The sequence below is a fragment of the Ricinus communis genome, chromosome 2 (genome assembly GCF_019578655.1).
Source record: "Ricinus communis isolate WT05 ecotype wild-type chromosome 2, ASM1957865v1, whole genome shotgun sequence".
Taxonomy (NCBI): Eukaryota; Viridiplantae; Streptophyta; class Magnoliopsida; order Malpighiales; family Euphorbiaceae; genus Ricinus; species Ricinus communis.
The window spans coordinates 10,010,515-10,032,702 of record NC_063257.1 but is presented as its reverse complement, the minus strand read 5'-3'; the positions used below and the strand labels follow the sequence as shown (position 1 = coordinate 10,032,702).

General features: G+C 27.6%; 3 protein-coding genes across 3 annotated transcripts; all 3 read left to right on the top strand.

The window, feature by feature from the left end:
* Nucleotides 1–113: 113 nt before the first annotated feature.
* LOC8262699 (alpha-(1,4)-fucosyltransferase) lies at nt 114–5,238 on the top strand. The gene is made up of 3 exons (XM_002526754.4): nt 114–844; nt 4,144–4,317; nt 4,450–5,238. The coding sequence occupies exons 1-3, from the start codon at nt 326–328 to the stop codon at nt 5,017–5,019; spliced, it is 1,263 nt and encodes a 420-aa protein (XP_002526800.1). The 5' UTR covers nt 114–325; the 3' UTR covers nt 5,020–5,238.
* Nucleotides 5,239–8,111: 2,873 nt separating this feature from the next.
* Nucleotides 8,112–10,028, top strand: LOC8262747 (beta-amyrin 6-beta-monooxygenase). The gene is made up of 3 exons (XM_002526753.3): nt 8,112–9,170; nt 9,279–9,466; nt 9,565–10,028. Exons 1-3 carry the CDS (start codon nt 8,210–8,212, stop codon nt 9,856–9,858), a joined length of 1,443 nt encoding a protein of 480 aa, XP_002526799.1. The 5' UTR covers nt 8,112–8,209; the 3' UTR covers nt 9,859–10,028.
* A 7,399-nt stretch (nt 10,029–17,427) lies between these two features.
* On the top strand, nt 17,428–19,862 carry LOC125369136 (beta-amyrin 6-beta-monooxygenase-like). The gene is made up of 3 exons (XM_048370635.1): nt 17,428–19,069; nt 19,147–19,334; nt 19,445–19,862. The coding sequence occupies exons 1-3, from the start codon at nt 18,109–18,111 to the stop codon at nt 19,736–19,738; spliced, it is 1,443 nt and encodes a 480-aa protein (XP_048226592.1). The 5' UTR covers nt 17,428–18,108; the 3' UTR covers nt 19,739–19,862.
* The last annotated feature ends 2,326 nt before the right edge of the window (nt 19,863–22,188 follow it).

The window sequence follows — 22,188 nt, the reverse complement described above, 5'->3', positions numbered from 1 at the left end:
CGCCTATCTATCTTTATAGGCGGAAATGGGACCCGGTTCAAGCAAATGGGATCTTGCCACGTGCACCCCTGTCCTAATTAACTAACACAAGTAAGTTGAAAGCTAAAGCCCCTTCGGTGGCGGGTCGTACTAAAACCTCTTAGATCCATTGTGTAACAGACTTGCAGTTTCTCCCCGCAAACAAAAGATGTAAATAACGAAAAACCTGAAATCCCATAGCATCAGAATTTCAAAATTCCCACATAGCAATTAAGAAATTTCTCTTCCTCTAAAATTTTACAGGGGAAGAGAAAAACAGGTACCCAATTCCCAATTCCCTCTCGCCATGACATTAAAACCTCTCAACTCTTACACAATCGCCCTTATGATGTTTTTCACATTCTTGATCCTCTTTTTCTCTGGTTTCATTGAGTTCCCATCTGTAACATCCTCAATTCCATCACCCATTGAAGCGAGACTAGCCACCACTACGTCATCATCCACACCAGACCCTTTTGTTGACTTGTTTGGTGCTTTCAAGAGATGGGATTCTCAAGTGGGTTGTGATCAGTTTAGAGAAAAGTTCAGAGATTTAATCAATTTGCGTTCTTTTTCTTCTTCTGGGTCTAATAATAATAGGTCTGTTGCTTCTTTGCAAGTTGTTGGCGGTGATGACTCTGGTTGTAATACTGAGTTGAAGATGAAGCATGTTAGTGTTTTGGTTAAAGGGTGGACTTGGATTCCAGATAATTTGGATAATTTGTATTCTTGTCGCTGTGGGCTGAGCTGTTTGTGGACTAAATCTTCTGTTCTTGCTGATAAACCTGATGCTTTGTTGTTTGAAACAACTACACCTCCACTTCGGGTATTTTGTTTTTCATCTCTTTTAACTCAAGTTTTTTTTTTTCCTTTTTTTAGAGATGTGGGAATGATTGATCTAATGAAATTGTATATAGTGCAAATTTGGTGGATGCAATTTTTGCCTTGTGCAGAATGGTGTGATATAAATGTCGTTGACATGCAGATAGCAATGTGATTTTCTTTTTTTGGGTACCTGATTTAGGCTTTAAACATAGAATTGATTTTCCCAAATATATGCAGTCTTCTTTTTTCATTATTAAGCTTTGCATGTTAGTCTTAAAGGTGAGTGCATTTAGGATGTCAGTCCATTTTCGTTGGATAAATTAGGTGCTTACTCAAACTTCAAGTATGAATGAAATCCTTCCAATAAATTTTAGTCAATTTTACATATACTTTCATAATTACGCTGGTCAAAATGGTGAGAAAATTTCCCACTTTTTCATTCTTCAGGAGCAAAAACTCCATCCATCTTACTTCTCTGAAGTTTTGTTTAATACTCCTGCACAGGGAGTTACGGATCTTTTGAGTGAAATTGCTGCAATAAGTTGATATGGTTATAATTTATCTTAGATGGCAATTATACATGTTCTTTTTGGTAGGATTCTGGCCTTAAGAAGGTCAACTCTGGAGATGGTGGAAAGCAATTGCAAACCCAAGGGATCTATATTCTGGTCATGGTAATAAATAAATATAAGGTCTCATAAAAATATGATGCAAGACAGCTTGACGATCACAATTTAGGGCTTGTTTTGATGTTGAATTAAAAGCTAGTAAAGGTAGGAAATTTTTTCTGAAACTGGGGCTGGTGAAGGGGGAATGGCTCTCAAGTAAACCAAAAAAGGAGAATATGGATTGTGAAATATCTAAGACAGTAAATTGAAGGTAATTTAGGTTATTTCTAAAGCTATGTATTTAGAAAAAGAGTTGAAGAGTTCTTATAAATTGCTTGCATATGGTTTGAAGGGAGGGATTTGAAGGTTGAATTGTATAAAATACACCTAGAGACTTGAAGGAAAACAACAGAAACTGCAAAGGTAAAAGTCATTGGGCTTCATACCTAAGGTTCCTTAGGATTACATGTAGATTGAATTCATTCGAAGGAGAAATTGCTGAAACTGAAAGAAACAGAGATTCATTAGAGAAAGAAAGATTCAAAGGTTAATTAAGTGTTAATTGAAGAGTTATTAAAATAAGTGGCTATCAAGAGACTTGAAAAGAACCTACCAAAAAACTAATAGTCGAGCAAACCATTTTGATGCATGGCATCTAATGTTCTTTCTTGATGTCTGGTTTCTATGGAAAGACTTGAAAGATCCCCAACACTTTTTTTTTTGAACCCATTATTGTCTGCATCCAAGTTTGGATTGTTCAGTGTGAGAAGAGAATTCTTTTGTTGACTGAATGAAGATCTTAGGATACAAGTGCTGGTTTAGATAATTAGGATTTATATATTTCCAAATTAGGATAGTTGATTTGGAGAATAATTGGTTAGTGAGTGTTATTTTTATGACATATGGTGTGGCAATAGTTATTTTGGTCAGGGAGATTGCTACTGTACGCACTTGGGGAATTTTCTTTGAACATTCACATTCATTTTGAAAGAATGAGACTACATGAAATGAAACCTTATGATAGAGGAATCTGATTGAAATGTGTATGTTCATAAAGATTAACATGGTCAGGAGTCATGATTGGTAGATTTGATGTTCACATCCATGTGAAAAGAAAGAGAACATATGAAATGCTTATTGTTCTCTTCTGGAGCGAAAGGCCTTGCACTTGGGGAGGAGATCCTGCAATAATTTCTGAGAAATGGCACAAGTTTTGACAGAGGTAGGTTATGCTTATGTGCGAGTATCCAGCTGCAATTACTAAAAAAGAAAATTGCTGGTTACAATTATTTGCTTTTCCTATCTGGTAAGATGGTATGTTTATGAAGCAATGTTGATTTGTTTCTTTTTTGTTCTTCCATCATAATGAAGAAAAACACATCATGAATATAAAATGACAAAATCTAGAATAAAAGGCTATGGTTAGTGATGGAAGAGAATAGCTTCCGTGAATATAGTGAATGCATATGACATAATTTATCAAGTTGTGTTGATATTATGAAGAAGATCATTATACAATAATTTGTATAGTGCTTTATGCACATTAATGTTCATACGATCTTATATTCATATTTTAGTGGGAGAATCATTGTTATGACTGCTAGGCATGACTATATCATGAATGGGGCTTTAATGGTTATTCTTATTATATATTGAGTGGCAAACCATCCTACTTAATTAGTATGATCATCTGATGTCTCCAGCATAGAGCTATTTAGGATGCTTTTAGATTGGAATGAGGCAAGATTATAACTTGTGGAGTTTTGGCTGTCAATGGTTATGGTTTATTTATTTCTATTATTTTTAGCCTACTATCATTCTCATTATGAATCATTTGATCTTGTGTTTCCCATTCAAGGTCCTTTTGGATACTTTAGAGAAATGAATCATATAATATAAGTTTCTATATATCAACATTTGGGAACAGAGGAAAGCAATACAGCAAACTGGACTCAACTAATCTGTAATTCCAAACTAGTTGAGTCAAATGCTATGGATCCTTTTCTTCCATTCGATCTGGTTTAGGGCTACATCTTCAGAAGGACTTGTTAAAGAAAAACAGTCTAAAAGAAAAAACATATTATTTTACCATACCATTATTCGTGTGTATAGCATATATTTTCTTTGTCTTATTTTTCTTGGCCTGACGTTGGGCCTAGGCAAAATTGTGAGGTTGATCCACTGCAACCTAGGCATCACAGTTTGTTTCAGGGAAACAGGCTTTCCGTGATGTGCAAGGCTGTGAAGAAATAATCCTCCCTAGACCCTGAAGTGGTCGGAGGCTCATGCATTGGGCTGCCTTGCTATGATTATGATGGATGATGGATCACTGTCTTGGAAACACTATCCTTTTCTCTCTCACATCAATTGCTGTTGTCAAGTTGTGTTATTTGCAATATGGATGTCGTTTTAACTTTACTTTAGATGTAAAAAGCAGGTATAATTCTGCAAATTGAAAGACCGGCGGTATCTTGAAATTTTGAAAAATATCTGACATGTCACATTTAAGTCATGATTACTCTTGCAGTTATCAATTATACAGAGGATTTGATGACTCTAAGATGCAGTGAATTTTTTCGTCACATGCAAGTCATTTTCCTCTTTAATCTACTCTGAAATGTCCTATTTTGTACCTCGATTTTTCTTTTTCTTTTTGCATACAATTAAGTGGCAATTATGTCATATTTTCTAGAGGCGCAATGGAGATCCACTTCGTGTCTATATGGATCTTGAGGCTGGTAGGAAACGGTCAGGTTATGAGGATTTATTTATTAGTTATCATGCAGAAGATGATGTTCAATCAACTTATGCTGGTGCACTCTTTCATAATGGTAGAAATTATCATGTGTCTCCTCGTAAGAACAATGTAAGTTTCTGGCTTCTGTGCTGTCCCATGCTTTTTTACTAGTTAGTTTTAAATTTAATTTTTTTGCTTTTGTGATCATGTTATTCTTGATGAATAAAGTAGTTGCTGATTTGTGTATCCTTTAATTCCAAGGACACACTTGTTTATTGGTCTTCATCACGTTGTCTCGCTGAAAGAAACCAGCTAGCCAAACATTTCCTCAGCTTGGTTCCGCACCATTCATTTGGTAAGTGCTTGAACAATGTCGGTGGACTAGATATGGCTCTATCTTTCTACCCTGAGTGTGGCAGTGATGCCAGCGTTAGGCCAAAATGGTGGGATCATCTACATTGTGCCATGTCTCACTACAAGTTTGTTCTTGCAATCGAAAATACTGTAACGGAGAGTTACGTGACTGAAAAGCTATTTTATGCCCTAGACTCTGGTGCAGTTCCAATTTATTTTGGCGCACCAAATGTGGAAGACTTTGTGCCTCCTCATTCAATAATAGATGGGACCAAGTTTCAGTCCATTGAGGAATTGGCTTCTTATGTCAAGACTCTGGCTAATGATCCTGCAGCTTATGCAGAATATCATGCATGGAGGAGATGTGGTGTATTAGGCAACTATGGAAAGACCCGGGCGGTGAGCCTCGATACATTACCTTGCCGATTGTGCGAGGCTGTTAGTAGAAAGGGAGGGAGAAATGCAAGAGCTCAGTAGAGTCTTAATGGATGTATATTTAATTTGAGTTAGTTCTGCTGGCTACATGTTGATTTCCAAGATTTTGCTACTTAGGATGGGGTTGGAGTTAGGTGTAACCTGGCAGGAATGACAAGGTTGTATAAAGGGGAATCCTGATAGTGTACAATTGAGAAATTTTGAAAAAAGTGTAGGATGGTTTGGTTTCCATTAATTGAAGGATTGGTATAGCTTTTAATATCTCTTCAGACTTTCTTTTTTCTGTTTTTGTTGGTATTCTAGATTTGTAGTTGACGGTATTATTGAACTAACTAGTTCTATACACTTAAAAAGTATTAATCTTTTCCGTAACTTTTAAATGTTTAAATATTTAATTATTAAATTTTAATATTTTCCTCCACCATTTCTGTGATGATCCCAATTGATAAAAATACAGAAGTTACGTCTATATGTGCACAGAAGTGAGATCACTAATGCCGTTGCATCTACAGCCATTTTATACTATCATTTTAGTTTCTGAATTTTAATTTTGATCACAAAATTTCTTATAACACTATTCTTTTAGCTTGATTCAAAGGAGAATTCTTCTAAAATATGATATATGATATCCAAAATTTGTCAAAAATGATCTCACTGATATTAAATTAAAATTTAGAGACTATATTAAGAAAACAACTTAAAATTAAGATTGTGAGGTGAAATTTATTAGTGTGAAATAGAAATTTAAAAAAATGTATTCAATTAAGAGAATTAAAGAAAGATCAACTTTTAAAGACTTTAGAAACATTTATTGAAATTACAGGATATTCAATTACAAGAAGTTTATATTTAAAAAGTCATTGACTTTTATAGATCTGGACTTTTATATAGTTTTAATAATTTCTTATGTATTATTATTGAATAAAAATTTAAAAATTTTATTTTTTATATTTTTTAAGATTTCAATAGATTTTCTTTTTGAAAATTCATATTTCTTGTTTTCAAATTCTTTTACATTATCGTTTTTGTTTCTTTTCACTATATTCTCCATCTTAAAAAAAAATTGGATGAAACTCAAAAGCTAAAAATTATTTAGCTAATAATTTTTTTTTATACTCATAAATGCATGAGAATAATTAAACATTTTTAATTTAATTTTAAGAGGGATTCTCCTAAAAAATTATAAAATTCAAATAAAGAATCTAGTGATTTTTGAAGAATTGCTTTGAGCAAATAACCCCACTATACACTTCTAGATTTTATTAGGAAAATAATTTGAATAATTATTTTTATTGGTAAGAATAAATATTTTAGGTATTTATCAAATAATTAGTAAACGTGATTGTTATTAGTTTAGGTATTTATGAAATAGATAATGAACAAAATATAGTAAGATATGAAATGAATTTGATAGTTTAGTTGGAGATAATTTAAAAAATGATAATTTCTTTTTGAATAAAGTTATTGTTTTGATAAAAAAAATAGTGTTCATGCCATAAGGTAAAGGATTTAAATATAGATATAGATTTGAGAGAATAATGAAATAAAGTTTATTATTTCTGTATGGAATTGCAGATAATATTATGTGAAATAATGCTTAAAGTAAACACACAAAAAAAAAAGTAAAAGTAAATTAGTTAATTTAAATTATAAATAATTAAAAATTAATCAATAAAAATCTATCAATTTTTATAAATTTCTTTTTAAGTATATAAACATTATTCATTATAAATTTTATAAAAATCATTAAAAATTCATAAACTTTTTAAAAATAATTTATATTGATTAAAAATTCCTGGAGTTAGGAGGGCAAAAGGAAATTGTTAATGTATAATAGCATAGAATTTTTATTAATTAAGCAGGTGCAACTGTCTCTGTATAGTGTCACGTAAGTTTTGTTTTATTTGTAAATTTACTTAGGCCTAACACATTTTATTCACCCGGTGTCAAGATTGCTATTAGAGCTCCAAGGTGTGATACTGCCCCTGGATAAGCCAACAGATAGGATAAGTCAATCAAATAGTATAAGAGATTGACTGAAAGTTTTTGAAAGAAAATTGCATTAAATTGCAGCATTCATAATAAATTTATTATGTGCCTAATTCATCCACCAATTAGTTGTATACAAAAAGTCAACATGATTTACCATGATCTTAATAATCAATTCACTCTATACTCAAAGGTTTTATTTAACACAAATTTTTAAATATTATTAATTTTTAAAACTTAAAATTTTATAATTAAAATCATCATAATAATTATACAATATATAAATAAGCGACTAATTCATATATAAATTACGAGACCTAGAAGTCTTGAAATATAGTAGAAAAAGACATGTCTACTTATTTAATCTAGAGTTTTTATATTTCTTGAATTATGTTTCTTTATTTGAATTAATATTTTTATATATTAACTAATATATTAATTTTTTAAATAAATGTTGGTTTTAATATTAAAATAAAAATCTTATATTTCTAATTATACACTAGATTTTTAAAATATAGAATTAAAACAATATTCCTTAAAATTGTAAGATAATATGAACAAAAGAATAAATATTTAATAAATAAATCTATATTATCAAAAATTAAAAAATTTTATCTAAAAAAATTAATTTCATGCTCTTTTTGTCACTAATTTATTCTTTCATATAAATTATGATTAGTTTTTGTAGAATAAAAATTAATTATTGATTTCATATTTGTTAATATCATAAATCATCAATAATTTAGTATTCTAGATTTAAAAAAATATATATATATATATATATATATATATATATAATTCTTTTTCCATAATTCTTTATTTCAATGCAAGTAACTCTTTATTAATTTTGAAAACTTTTAGAATATGATAATAACTTTAATTGAAAAAAAGAAAGGAAATAATTATTCAGGATTACAGTCTCTTATTCTCTCAATCATTCAAATAAAATATAAACATTTCTCCATGCTTTTATTTGATTTTAATTTTAATTTTTTTCTCTTTTAGTTTTGACAGTGACTATATTTCAAACTCTTAACACAAAAGTAACTGTAGTAAATTTTTTATTTTGCACAATAACCATAAGAGTTTTTCCTCCCAATTCAGTTCATTCCTTCACTATATATCCATCAGAAAACCCTCCCTTCCCCTTCACTTCCTGTAGAGAATAGTGGGTCGGCCTGAGTTATTATAATTCTGCCAAGTAATATTATAAGTATATCCCGCCAAGTAATTAAGCTAGTCCATGGATTTCTTGTATCCTTATCTCCTTCACCTTGTAATTCTTGCTCTCTCTTTGTTTCTCATCTTTCTCGTTTACTTCAAACATAGTAAGTTCCCACCTGTTAAGCTTCCACCTGGTACAAAAGGATGGCCCTTCATAGGCGAAAGCCTTGCATTTCTGATGACCAGCCGCCGAGGGCACCCTGAAAAGTTCATTAATGATAGGGTGACCAAATACTCCGCCGATGTTTTCCAGACCTCGTTACTCGGCGAAAACATGGCCGTCTTCTGTGGTGCTGCAGGCAACAAGTTGCTGTTCACAAGTGAGAATAAGTATGTCAAAGCATGGTGGCCAAAGTCATTGTTAAAAGCTTTTCTCGTTCCTGACCCTGATGAATTCTCATTCAAAGAAGTGTCAACAGGCTATCGTAGAATATTGACTGAATTCCTCAAGCCTGAAGCTCTACAACGAAGCATTCCTGTTATGGATTCAATGGCAAGAGAACACCTGAAGACAGATTGGCATCCTTTTAAGGAAGTAAAGGTTTTTCCGCTAATAAGAAAGTACAGTTTTGCATTGTCTTGTAGATTGTTTATAAGCATTAAAGACCCAAATCTTGTAAGCAAACTTTTAGGTCCTTTTGCTCTTGTATCATCTGGAATGTTATCAGTGCCAATTAATTTTCCTGGTACACCTTATTACAAAGCCATTAAGGCAAGCAAAGTGATCAACCATGATTTTTTAGAGATCATGAACCGGAGAAAACTGGAGCTCGCAGAGAAGAAAAACATAACATCCCCTGATTTATTAACTCGCTTGCTTCTTCATAAAGAAGATGATGGCAGGTCTATGACTGATGCTGGAGTATATAGTCGGATTATGGCATTACTTTTTGCCAGCCATGATACCATAAGTACTGCAATAACATTTATGTTCAAGCATCTTGCGGAGCATCCCCATGTCTCTAATAGAGTTTTCAAAGGTAATTAAGTTAATTTAGCTATATAGTTATTAAATTCTTTTAATATGTAGTTGTATCTGGGTAGTCAGTATTTATATCAGAATTGTACTTAATTCTCTTGCTTAATAGAACAAATGGAGATCGCAAAGTCGAAAGAGCCTGGCGAATTGTTGAACTGGGAAGACATTCAGAAGATGAAATACACATGGTGTGTGGCTTGCGAGACAATGAGACTGTTACCACCATCTCAAGGAGCATTCAGGGAGGCCATCACTGACTTCACATATGCAGGTTTTACGATTCCAAAGGGCTGGAAGGTAATACTGTTATAGTTATTTATACATTTACAATTACAGTAGTAGCTAGCTATGCTTACTGCAAGGATAATTATTAGTCCTATTCTATTTTGTTGAAGATATATTGGACAGTACATTCAACGCACAAGAATCCAAAATATTTCCCAGATCCAGAGAAGTTTGATCCATCAAGATATGAGGGGGATGGACCTGCACCTTACACTTTTGTACCTTTTGGAGGAGGACCTGTTATGTGCCCTGGAAGAGAGTATGCAAGGTTGGAGATTCTTATTTTTATGCACAACATGGTGACCAAATTCAAGTGGCACAAAGTTATTGAAGGTGAAAAGATCATTTTTCATTCAGCTCCTATTCCAGTGAAGGGCTTACCAATTCTCCTTGAACCTCTTTAAATTATTGAAAAGACCATAGTAAATGTATGGAGGAGAAATTGTTACGAAATAGACTAATTAAACTTCGAATACATCATTTACCAATTGTCAAGTGAAGAATCTCTTCTTAATGTGTGAAGTTGTTAAAAGAGTGTAACTACATAATGTTTATGTTTAATGTATTTTAGGCTTTGTTTGTTTCATGGAAAATAATTTGTTTAGAAAAAAATATTTTATAAAAAAAAATATTTTTAATATATATGTGTCACTCTTCTATTAATTGCGTATATATATATATAGACTACGTAAGAATTTTCTAAAATTTTAGTGGAAGAGACTTGCAATACAAGAATGAATTGGAGTTCGAAGAATTTAAAGATGTTACTAAAGAGTTAAATCAATGGAAATATATATATATATAAAAAAAAAAAAGGAAATGAAGTTGAAAAGCCAAAGTTGCTTGAGATTATGTGGTCCTTGTAACCATCACAATATTGAACATCTATAAAATAGGATAGAAATAAATAATAACATGACCAACAAAAAATAATTACTTAATTAATTATATAACTATTTATAATTTATTAAATCTATTTCTTTTAAAAAAAATTATGTAATTGAAATGGATGTCTCTACACTAAAATTATAATTATTAATAAATATTTATTTATTTTAAATTTAATGTATATAAGAATTTTATTTTTTATAATAAAGTGATTCATTATATCAATAGTTACGTATTGTAATATGAATCCTTTACGTAAAAAGACATATTGGGGCATTACGCATCTGTTTCTAGAAATGAAAGAGGGCAGCTGAGGGTTCATCAAAAGTCAAAAACCATGATTTTTAATTTTTTTATTGACGAAAATTTGCTTTTCTTTTTCTATTCATATTTTATTTGCGTGCTAATTTTTCCACCCGATCAATACTTCTTTTATGATGGCAATTTATGCCCTACATTCTGGTGTATATTGCAGTGTGCTCCGGAGGCAGCGCCATTCCGGTCTATATTGCAGTGTAATCCAGAAGGACTGCTGTTACGTACTTTTAGTTTTTTTTTTTTAATTTAAAATTATAATAAAATGAATTATAAAAATTAATATTATATAATTTAAAATTATATATTAAATAAGCACTTATATTTATAAAAATTAATTTTGTATTTACACATTGCACGATTATCATAATTATTTTAATTTCAAATCATAATATAAATTGTGTTTATAGATAAAATTAAAAATAATTTACTATTTTATTAATTATTTATAATATTTTTATAAACAAAAATAAATTAGATATTTTTATATCTTTAATTTATATAAATTTAAATTTTAAATATAAAAATAATTACACATATTAATATGTGTCAAAATATAGTAATACGTGTCACAAAAATTTTATATCTCAAATCTTAATATATATATATATAATTTAAAAATTAACATAATTAGTAACATCTTTTTATTTTTCAATTAGTCATACAACGGAAAAAATCAATATACTTTCAGCAAATGATCAAATAAATTATCTATTAAAATTAATATAATATAATTTTTAAAAACTATTTATATACTAAATTTTTAAATTAGTAGTGAATGAAACTAATTTTTTACATATTTGTCAATTTAAGAATTTCATCAATATGTAATTGATATTTCTATAAAAATTTATATTTTATAATGCACATCAATATTTATCATTCATAGAATAATATTCATTATTTACTGTAACCATGTTCGTTTTGTATCCCGTCAATTTTTAAATGCTCATTATTTTAGTGAAGAATATCATCATTTATGAACTACATGTTCATTAATTTCTTTTTTGTCGATTCAATAGTTATAACTTTATATATATTTCTTAAATCACTATGAGATTTTTATTTTCAAATGAAAATAATATTAATTTTTTATAAAAGTTAGATTCATTGTTTTTATGATATATATTGAAATATTTTTGTGATTGATATAAACATTTATATTTATGGGCATAATATTCATTAGTTTGTTAATAGATATTCACTACTATTGAACACAATATTCATTAATTTATTCAAACGGATATAATATAAATATAATATAAATCGCCTTTACAGTCAGTAAAAAAAAATTTTAAGCTAGAATTATCTTACAAATATTTTTATTGTGATATAAATATCTTTTTAATAAAATAAATAATAAATATTTAATATTTAGATAATTAACATTCAGTACATGTTTAATGGATATAAGTAATAAATATTTAGTACCGATTTAAAAAATATAAATTTTCTTAAAAAAAGCGTGTGTCAAAACTCTGTTGCATGCGTCAGAGTTCTAATGCGTATGTTATATCTGGACGGACCACATGTGGTTCGGAATGTAGGATATTAGGCTCCTTTTATGATAGTGTCTCTTATATATTTTTAAAATTTATTTTAAAATTACTGCATAATAAACATTTTAAATTTTTTAATACAACAATGTTTACCAACAAATTTATGATATGTAAATTATTAACAATATACAATTTTAAATGCTAACAACTTTTATTCATTCATTTATCTTAGAAAATGATGATGGAATTCAAACTTGAAATATACCCAAAATTAAGCCTATGAATGCAATGCTAACGAGCTTATTAAATCAAAAGCTAGCATGCATCAAGTCACTTTTTCAAAAGAATTTCCAAAATTTAAAGAAAAAAAGAAGAAGAATATTAAGCAAAGAATCATGTAGCTTATTAGCACTAGCTTAGCTTATGACTCTATAGCTTATTAAGATAAAGATATAAATGGTCACTGAATTTTATATTTAATTTTATTTTTGTTTACAAAATTTTAATTTTAATTTTATTTTATATTTAATTTAGTCATTTTGCAAATGAAAGATTGACACTTGAAAAAAATAACTAATAAAAAATAGTAATTAAGAAAAAGATATAACATGTCAATTTCTTATTGGCATATGATGATTAAAATGTAACTAAAATTAAAATTGAATGATTAAAATGAAATAAATTAAAATATTTTTAATTAAAATGATATTAAATATAAAATTTAGTGATTATTTATATTATTAATTATCCAGCAAAATATCATGCATGGACAAGATATGGTATATTGGATAAGTATTGAAAGTCCAGTGTGCGAACAACGACACCTTACCTTGCAGATTATAGGAGGCTTTTACATTGTATTTGGTTAATATTTATAAAATTTATTTATAAATTTAAAATTTATATATTTTAAATAAAAAATTAATTTAAAATTTTAGATAATTAAATTTGTGTAGAATTAATTATAACTAGATGTGACAAATGGATGGATTGGGGTGAGTGTAGGTTGGGTATAAATAGGGTGGGTTTTAAATTACCCATTTATCTATTTAGGACCCATTTAAAATTTATATGAGTATCCAAACTCATATAACCCACGTAAACTCGTACCCACCCATTTACTTAATTATTATTAATCTAATTGTTTTTTATTTTTTAAAAATATTTTTAGTATATTATATTTTTACAAACCTTATTATTATTTAATAATATACTTTTCAATTTAATCACTTTTGGACTGACTTGGGTCATTTACCCACTTAGGGTTGAATATGTAAAGTTTGGTAAAATTCGGGTGCTGACGTGGCGATTTACCCATTTACACAGTTGTAACTCATAGATGGTAAATAAATAACTAATTCATAGAGGGGCACTTACCCATTTACCACAGTAGTTTAGCTTTAATTTAATCACTTTTGGGTCATTTACCTACTTAGTGTTGAATGTGTGTAGCCGTCATCGAATAATAAAAATAATATATTTAATAAATACATTTTTCAATTTAATCTATTTTAGCCAAATTTTATCCTTTCGAATTCACTTGTCATATTTCTATCTATGCTTTCAACTTTTGGGTTTAGTTACAAATTTTTTACCGATTAAAATCTGAATTATTTTATATATAACAATGTTTAAAAAAGCTTGAATTCTTAGTATATCAATATTTGCCCCTTCAAACTAAGTAGCCTAATAAGCTTGGCAATTTAAAATAACTAGTCGTTTACTCTTGTATTGCCTGACATTATTATTATTTTAATTATAAATTAAGTTAATAGATACAATTTAATAAAAAATTTAATATTAATATTAATTTATAAATTTTTTTAAAAAGTAGCAAATTAAATATTCTTAATTCCTAAAAAAAATTTCAATTTTTATTAATGTAATAATATAAAAATTATTTAAAGATTATTGATTAATTGATTTTAATATTATATAATTTAATAGATCAATATAATTGATATTACTATTTTAAGACTAAAAAATTACCATATAATTAAAAATTATTTATTATTAAATATAATATTAAAAATATTATTTTCTATAATTAGAATCATTATCTAATTATAAAAATATTTATTAGTTAATATAATATTAAAATATAATTAATATGCTACTTCTTAGGATAGAATTAGTATCATTATCTGATTAGGAAACTAATTATCAGTTAATGTAATATTAAAAAATTATTGATTTGCTAGTTTTTAGGATTAGAGTCCGTGCTTAATTTGGAATATAAATTATCAATCAATAATTTAATAAAAAACTATAAAATTACACATAAGTCTGAATCTCATGTGTAAAAAATAAGTACACATGTTAAAATAAAAATCTTATGTGTCAAAAATTAAGCACAAATGTCAAAAGAATTTTAGATCTCAGAAATTAATATGTATATATAAATTAATATATTTTAATTCACTAATTTAATTTTTTTAGTAATTTTATTTGTCCTCCTCCTTCCTTACTTTTATATATGTTATAGAGTCATTCTAATGTACTATAGGTATACAATACCATATAAACCTATAAATATTGATATTATTTTAATTTTAATAATTTATCGACATAATTAATAACTAGATTAGTTAATTATATATGTTACTTAATTATTAATCAATTAAATTTATTATTTTATTTATTAAAATATTTTATCTATTTTTAGAATTTAATTAGTAATACTTGACAACCATAAGATTCAATTATAAATTCTTAACTTATATCCATAATTAAAATTTATATAAGAATCCATTAACAATCTATATTAGTAGAAGAACAAATAAAATAAATTAATTATTTAAAATAATATTAGTTAATAATCTATAATTAAAAAATAGACTTATAATATTATGGTACTACAATAGTACTCTAGCAAAATTCTATGTTATAACAAATGAGAGTTATTTTTTTATTATCCTTTGACAATCCATTTAGCTTTTATATATTAGGAACTTTTACATATTTATGGGAAAGCGTGCATAAATTTTTATTTTTAGAATAATTTTTTTACCATTTTTTTCAAAAGAATTTTTATAGTTTTATTTAAATAATTTACTTATACGGTTTTTTGGAACTGTATTATAGTATACTTTTGATATTTAATTGGTATCGTTTTAACATATTTTTTGTTACTATTAAATATATATTTTTATTTTATTTTAATAATATCTTCATATATTTTAAACGGCATTTGATATATTTTTAGTATATTATGGTATTTTTTTGAAAGGTATGTCTTGATGTCATCAACACACTATTTACTATAAAAAATGTAATATCATTCAATTTACGAATATCAAATATAAAGATATAAAATAAAAATAATAAATCTATCTTATTTGGCTGATTTCATAGTAATACAAGTTAAGAAATAATATCATTTCGGTATCTTATAGATATACTTTTAATATCTTTTTTGGACGAAATTCTAAAAAAAATAATTCATAATAATACAAGTTTAAATAAATAAACTTTTGGTATTTTTTAGGTATATTTTTAATATTTTTTCTGATAAATTTTTTTAAAAAAAGAAATATAAAATACAAACTAAAGTCAAAATAATACAAATTTTTATTCGAGTATCTTGTATGTATTTTTTTGTATCTTTTTTCTAAAAAAATTCTGAAAAAAAAAAATCATATAAATAATTTTTTTTTTCAAGAAACAATGCACCATAAAAATTCTTCTATATATTATCCATTTATAATCCATAACCATATAAAAGGGGTAGGTTAGGATGCATAAATTGGTGTGAGTAGAATTTGAAATCTTAAATAAACTCTACATTAGTAAATCAATATATTTTTTAACTCTATTTATTTTTATTTTATATTTTTATATTTTTTTCTCAAATTAAATAAATTTACAATTATATTCAATTTATTATGTCATCTTTCTTTCGCAATTTGAAGCGAATAAAATTTATCTCATAGAAGCCACAAAAAAGTTCATTTTTTTTAATTTATTGTTAATATATAAATATTGTAATATGTATAATTTTTATATTTATTAGATAAGTTAATAATAATTATTTTTAATTTAATAATAGATTTTAAAAATAGTATTTTAACTATATCTTTAATGTTATATTAAATAATAAATTAGTATTTTAATTATACAATTATTCGAATTTCAAAAAGTAATATATCAATTATCTTTGTAGTATTAATTTTGTATATAATTAAATAATTCTGATATTTTTAAATGCAACAAAAAATTATAAAAAACTATATTTTTCTATAAATTTATTTTATATTATTATTTATAATTAAAATAATAATAAAAATATAATCCACGTAAGTAAACAACTAACTTTATACGTAGAATGGTTTGGTTTCAATTAATTTTGTATATAATTAAATAATTATGATATTTTTAAATGTAATAAAAATTATAAAAAAATTATATTTTTTATAAATTTATTTTATATTATTATTTATAATAAAAATATAATCCACGTAAGTAAACAACTAACTTTATAATTATTTGCATTACCTTACATAGTTGGTTAAAGAAGTCAAGATGGTTTATTACCACTTATAATAAATAAATAAAAACTCCTTCAAAGGTTCTAAATTATATTTTAGTTCAAATAAGTAATCAAAGTCCTCAAATTCTATAATCTAAGGCTCTCGATTAACAGAGAAAGTAAATGGTATTTAGATGCTAAATATGGTCCTCTAACTCGTTTTCATTTCAAACAAGAAAACTCAGTCTCTTCAACTTTTGAATCCGATTTCCTCTGTTATTGTTAAAAGCTGGAGATTTTGAGTTACTTTATCACTGCCCTCAAACTCTCTTGTTCCTTCTTTTTTCTTTTCTTTTGCTTCTTTCTTCTGTTCAAATCTACTCAAAAAAGATTTTACTCTTACTTTCAATGTATTTGGTTCAAGATCGAAAATAGAAAGGAATAAAAATAGAAATGATTATCTTTTATATGAGTATATTTATTGTTTTAATTAATAATAATATTTAATTATTCTAGAAAATAATAATATATAATAAATATTTTAAAATGGTATAGATATAAATAATAAAATATTTTTTTACTTGTTTAATAATTTATAAAATTTATAATTGATTTGATGTAATTTTATAAAAATAAAAAAATATTTTTTTATTATAGGAAAAGAGAAGAGTTGGTAATTTTTATTAATGAGGAATCCCATTGCAATTTCAAAATAAATTTTGACAAATTAAACACTAAAAATGGAAATTACTCGTTTTGATTTCTATCCTATTTTTTCACCAACCATAAGAGCCCTAAAATCCATTAATCAATACCTTATCTTTCTTGTAAAACCCCACAAATTCACTTCAGTTCCTCACCTCTTACATAGACTGAACCAAAATCAAATCCAAGGCAAGTACCCAACTCACTTTTCTTTTTGGCTCTTCTCAAACTTAAGAATTTTGAAAAAGCTGAACATTTCATTAACACCCATATGGGAGAATCTTCAAATTTTTGGTAATGAATTCTTGGATTCTCTTATTCAAGCCATTTATACTGATAAAAAGAATAGGGACAAGGCATAACTAGTATTGCAGGATTGCTTGAGGAGTTATGATGTGCTTCCAAAAAGGAAGGATGTCCCACCATTTGCAAGAGATGCACGAAGGTAATTACTTGGTTGTGAAGGGGCCCAAGGTAAAATTTTCCAATTTTTAATCGTGCCATTGCTGCGTAGGTTCTCTTTCTTTTCTTCTAATTTTTACCCTATCAAAATTGGTTTTTCAAGTTGCCCTAGTAAATTCTTTCCATGAAAATTGCGGTTCCTAGTACAGACTTTTTGGATTCTCATGTTAATAATTTATTATATTACTAGTAATTCTTTCATCCAAGATTATGATTAAATTTAATAAATCTAATAAATGAATTGTCCTTATACTCTGCCAAGGAATTAAACTAGTTTAGCTCCATCTTCAATCTTGATTCTTCAGACCAGAAAGTTCATGGATTTCTTGCATCCTTATTTCCTTCACCTTGTAATTCTTGTTCTTTCTTTGTTTCTCATCTTTCTTGTTTATTTCAAACATAATAAGTCCCCACATGTCAAGCTTCCACCTGGTACAAAAGGATGGCCTTTCCTAGGGGAAAGCCTTGCATTTCTGATGACCGCCCGGCGAGGACACCCTGAAAAGTTCGTTAAAGATAGGGTGAAAAAGTACTCGCCGGATGTTTTCCAGACCTCGTTACTTGGCGAAAACATGGCCGTCTTCTGTGGTGCTTCAGGGAACAAGTTGCTGTTCACAAGTGAGAATAAGTACGTCAAAGCATGGTGGCCAAAGTCGCTGTTAAAAGCTTTTATCGTTCCTGACCCTGATGAATTCTCATACAAAGAAGTGTCAACAAGCTGGCGTAGAATATTGACTGAATTTCTCAAGCCTGAAGCTCTACAACGAAGCATTCCTGTCATGGATTCAATGGCAAGAGAACACCTGAAGACAGATTGGTGTCCTTGGAAAGAATTAAAGGTTTTTCCACTAGTGAGGAAGTACACCTTTGCATTAGCTTGTAGATTGTTTATGAGTATAAGAGATCCGAATCTTGTGAGCAAACTTTCAGGTCCTTATGCTCTTGTAACATCTGGAATGTTATCAGTGCCAATTTATTTTCCAGGTACACCTTATTACAAAGCTATTAAGGCAAGCAAGGTGATTACCAAAGATCTTTTAGAGATAATGAATCGGAGAAGAATGGAGCTATCAGAGAATAAAGACATAACATCTCCAGATGTCTTAACTCGTGTGCTTCTTCATAAAGAAGATGATGGCAGGTCTATGAGTGATGCAGGAATTTACAATCGGATTATGGGATTACTTATTGCCAGCCATGATACAATAAGCACTACAATAACATTTATGTTCAAGTGTCTTGTGGAGCATCCCCATGTCTATACTAGAGTCTTCAAAGGTAATCAAGTTAATTTAATGTTTATCGGGGTATTTAGTATTTATGTCAGAATTGAACTCAACTCTCTTGCTTAACAGAACAAATGGAGATCGCAAAGTCGAAATTCCCTGAAGAATTGTTGAACTGGGAAGACATTCAGAAGATGAAATACACATGGTGTGTGGCCTGTGAGACAATGAGATTGTTTCCACCATCTCAAGGAGCATTTAGAGAGGCTATCACTGACTTCACATATGCGGGTTTTACCATTCCAAAGGGCTGGAAGGTAATACTGTTAAGTTATTTATTTGTTATAGAAAAGTAAGAATGTTGCAGCATACATTTAGCTATGCTTTCTGAGAAGCTAATTATGGGTTCCATTCTATTTTATTGAAGACATTTTGGACAGTACATTCAACACACAAGAATCCCAAATATTTCCCAGATCCAGAGAAGTTTGATCCATCAAGATTTGAAGGGGATGGACCTGCACCTTACACTTTTGTACCCTTTGGAGGAGGACCTGTTATGTGCCCTGGAAAAGAGTATGCTAGGCTGGAGATTCTTATTTTTATGCATAATGTGGTGACCAGATTCAAGTGGAAGAAAGCTGCTGAAGGTGAAAAGATAATTTTTGATCCAGCTCCTATCCCAGTAAATGGCTTACCAGTTCACCTTGAACCTCTTTAAACTATTGTAGTAGGACCACAAATTGAGCAGAAATTTGTGGCAATTTGCAAATACAGTAAGGAAACTGTATGGGGATCTTCAATGAAAATCACATTCAAATAATATATTTAAAATAGTTAAACAAGTTGTGTAAATGGAAATTTTTACTCCGATTAGTAGAAATCTAACAAGTCGCTCAATCACAGCTTAGAAAAGTTTATGAAATTTTTTTATATAGGATTGGTGCATGCACTATAACAAATAGGAAAGTAACACGTGTTATATATTATGAGTGTTTTACATTTTGATATTAGATAACTGATACATACTCTGTTATTTTAAAATTAATGAATATATCCATTAAATTTAAAATGGCGAAATTGGGTATGAAAAAAAGAATAGAACCCTCTTCCTAATTTTTTAAATTTGTGTTATCTATTTTTTTTTATTAGATATTCATGTTACGTTAAAGAGTGATTCACTTTGATAATGTAGTGTTTGAATAATTTTTATTAAATGTGGTTATATAATATCGAGGTACACAAAATCTATTTAAAAATTATTTTTTGTAATTATTATTCTTTTCAACTGTGAGATTTAGGATAGCTAAGGAGGAATTAGCCAAGTCGTGTGTTCATTCAAATCTTTTATTCTTTCCTTGTCAATTATTTGGAGCACCATCAATTGACAACATGGGATATATGCGGAGGAAGACATTCTTTTTTATTTAAGAAAAAAAAAGAAGGAACTTGAATTATTAATTAATATCATTTTTTATATTTTCTTGTTGTCATCTTCAAAATTCTTAACATTTATATATATAATTATGGGTTTAACTTTGATAATCAAACATAAATTGGACTATCGGACCATAATGTCTAAATATAATTTATAGGTTATTTATTTGGCGCATTATAAATGTACAATCAACATGAGCATAATTTTATATCTCATTATTTAGGACTGGACTGGAATTCTTTTTAAGTCGTTTTTATTATTTAAATTAGAATGTGTTATCACTCCCTCTCAAAACTGAAATATAGGGGTTATTTCTCCATAAAAGAATAAGTAATGCGTTCAATTTATCCAAAAAAGGACAAAAGGAGTGATTTGAACTTTGGTGATAAGTTCAAGGGTTAAATTGAACCTTATCCCTGTGGAAATTGTAATGGAACGTCTGAATCCCGCAGTGGGCGTTTCGCAGCCGTCCGGGGGGTGGGGGCGGCGGCTGAGGGTCCATCAAAGGCTGATAGGGAGGCTTTTGCGTGTTACTCAAAATATTAAAAGCATGATTTTTCTTTTTAATTCTTTTATTGTGGAGAATTTATAATACATGAAAATACTTATATATAAGTAAAATTTTAATTTAATTATAAATACATATTATTCGACTTTATATGTGTAAAAATGTACTTTTGAAAGATTTAAGAGGAATATTAAAAGATATTTCTGAAATAGATTATGAGTTATTAAAATATTGGTAAAATTTTGTACGAAATATGAAAAATTTTAAGAAATATTTTATTTTAAAATAGTGAAATATTTTTTTTTTGTTTATAGCAGTTTAAAAATGTTTGTTTTTTTTGTCTTTTATTGTGTGCACTGTATTTAGAGTTAATTTAAAACGCGTCAAATAGAATTTTTACTGGTGACAAATTATTGTCTCAAGAGTTTTAACGCAATTTTATATATATATATATATATATATAATTTAAGTTTCAGCATTTAATTAAATTAGAAAAAAACTCTTAACGTCTCATATATAAATTTTTATATTTTATTTTCTTATTTTAATTTAAACAACTTATGAATTATGACCAATTATGTTTTTCTTTTATTATCTTAATTGATTAAGAATGGAAAGGTTTTTATTTTAGGCTCTGATTTGATTTTATTTGTCATTATATGCTATTTTAATACAAATCTAAACCTAATTATAGAAGTCCTCAACTGGAATAAACATGATCATTTTACTGTGACATATTTACTCATGTGTCAAATTTTAAATATACAAATTAGAAATATATTAATTAATTAACTAACTAACGGATTAGGACGAACAAAAGGCATTTTATACAATTTTTTTTAAAAATTAATTAAAAGAAAAATATTTAGTTAAAGCTTAATGGGAAAATCATTATCCTAATTATTGTTTTTCCATTTGGGAAGTCAGAAATAATGGCGTGTAAGAGTTAACTAAATATTTTAAGGCAAATATTACAATTGGCAAATTATAGTATTTATTTACAGTGATAATTGTTCATACACCCCGAATTCAATATATAATTAATATGTATTTATTATTTTTAAAAATATATTTACTAATTTTAAATAATTATATATATATAAATTATTTAATATTAAAATATAAAATATTCATATATATTATGCAATGGAAGTAATGTGAGAAGGGTTGGTCATACCCTTCTACTTTACTTCCATAACCGTACATAGCTGATATAATTTTTAGA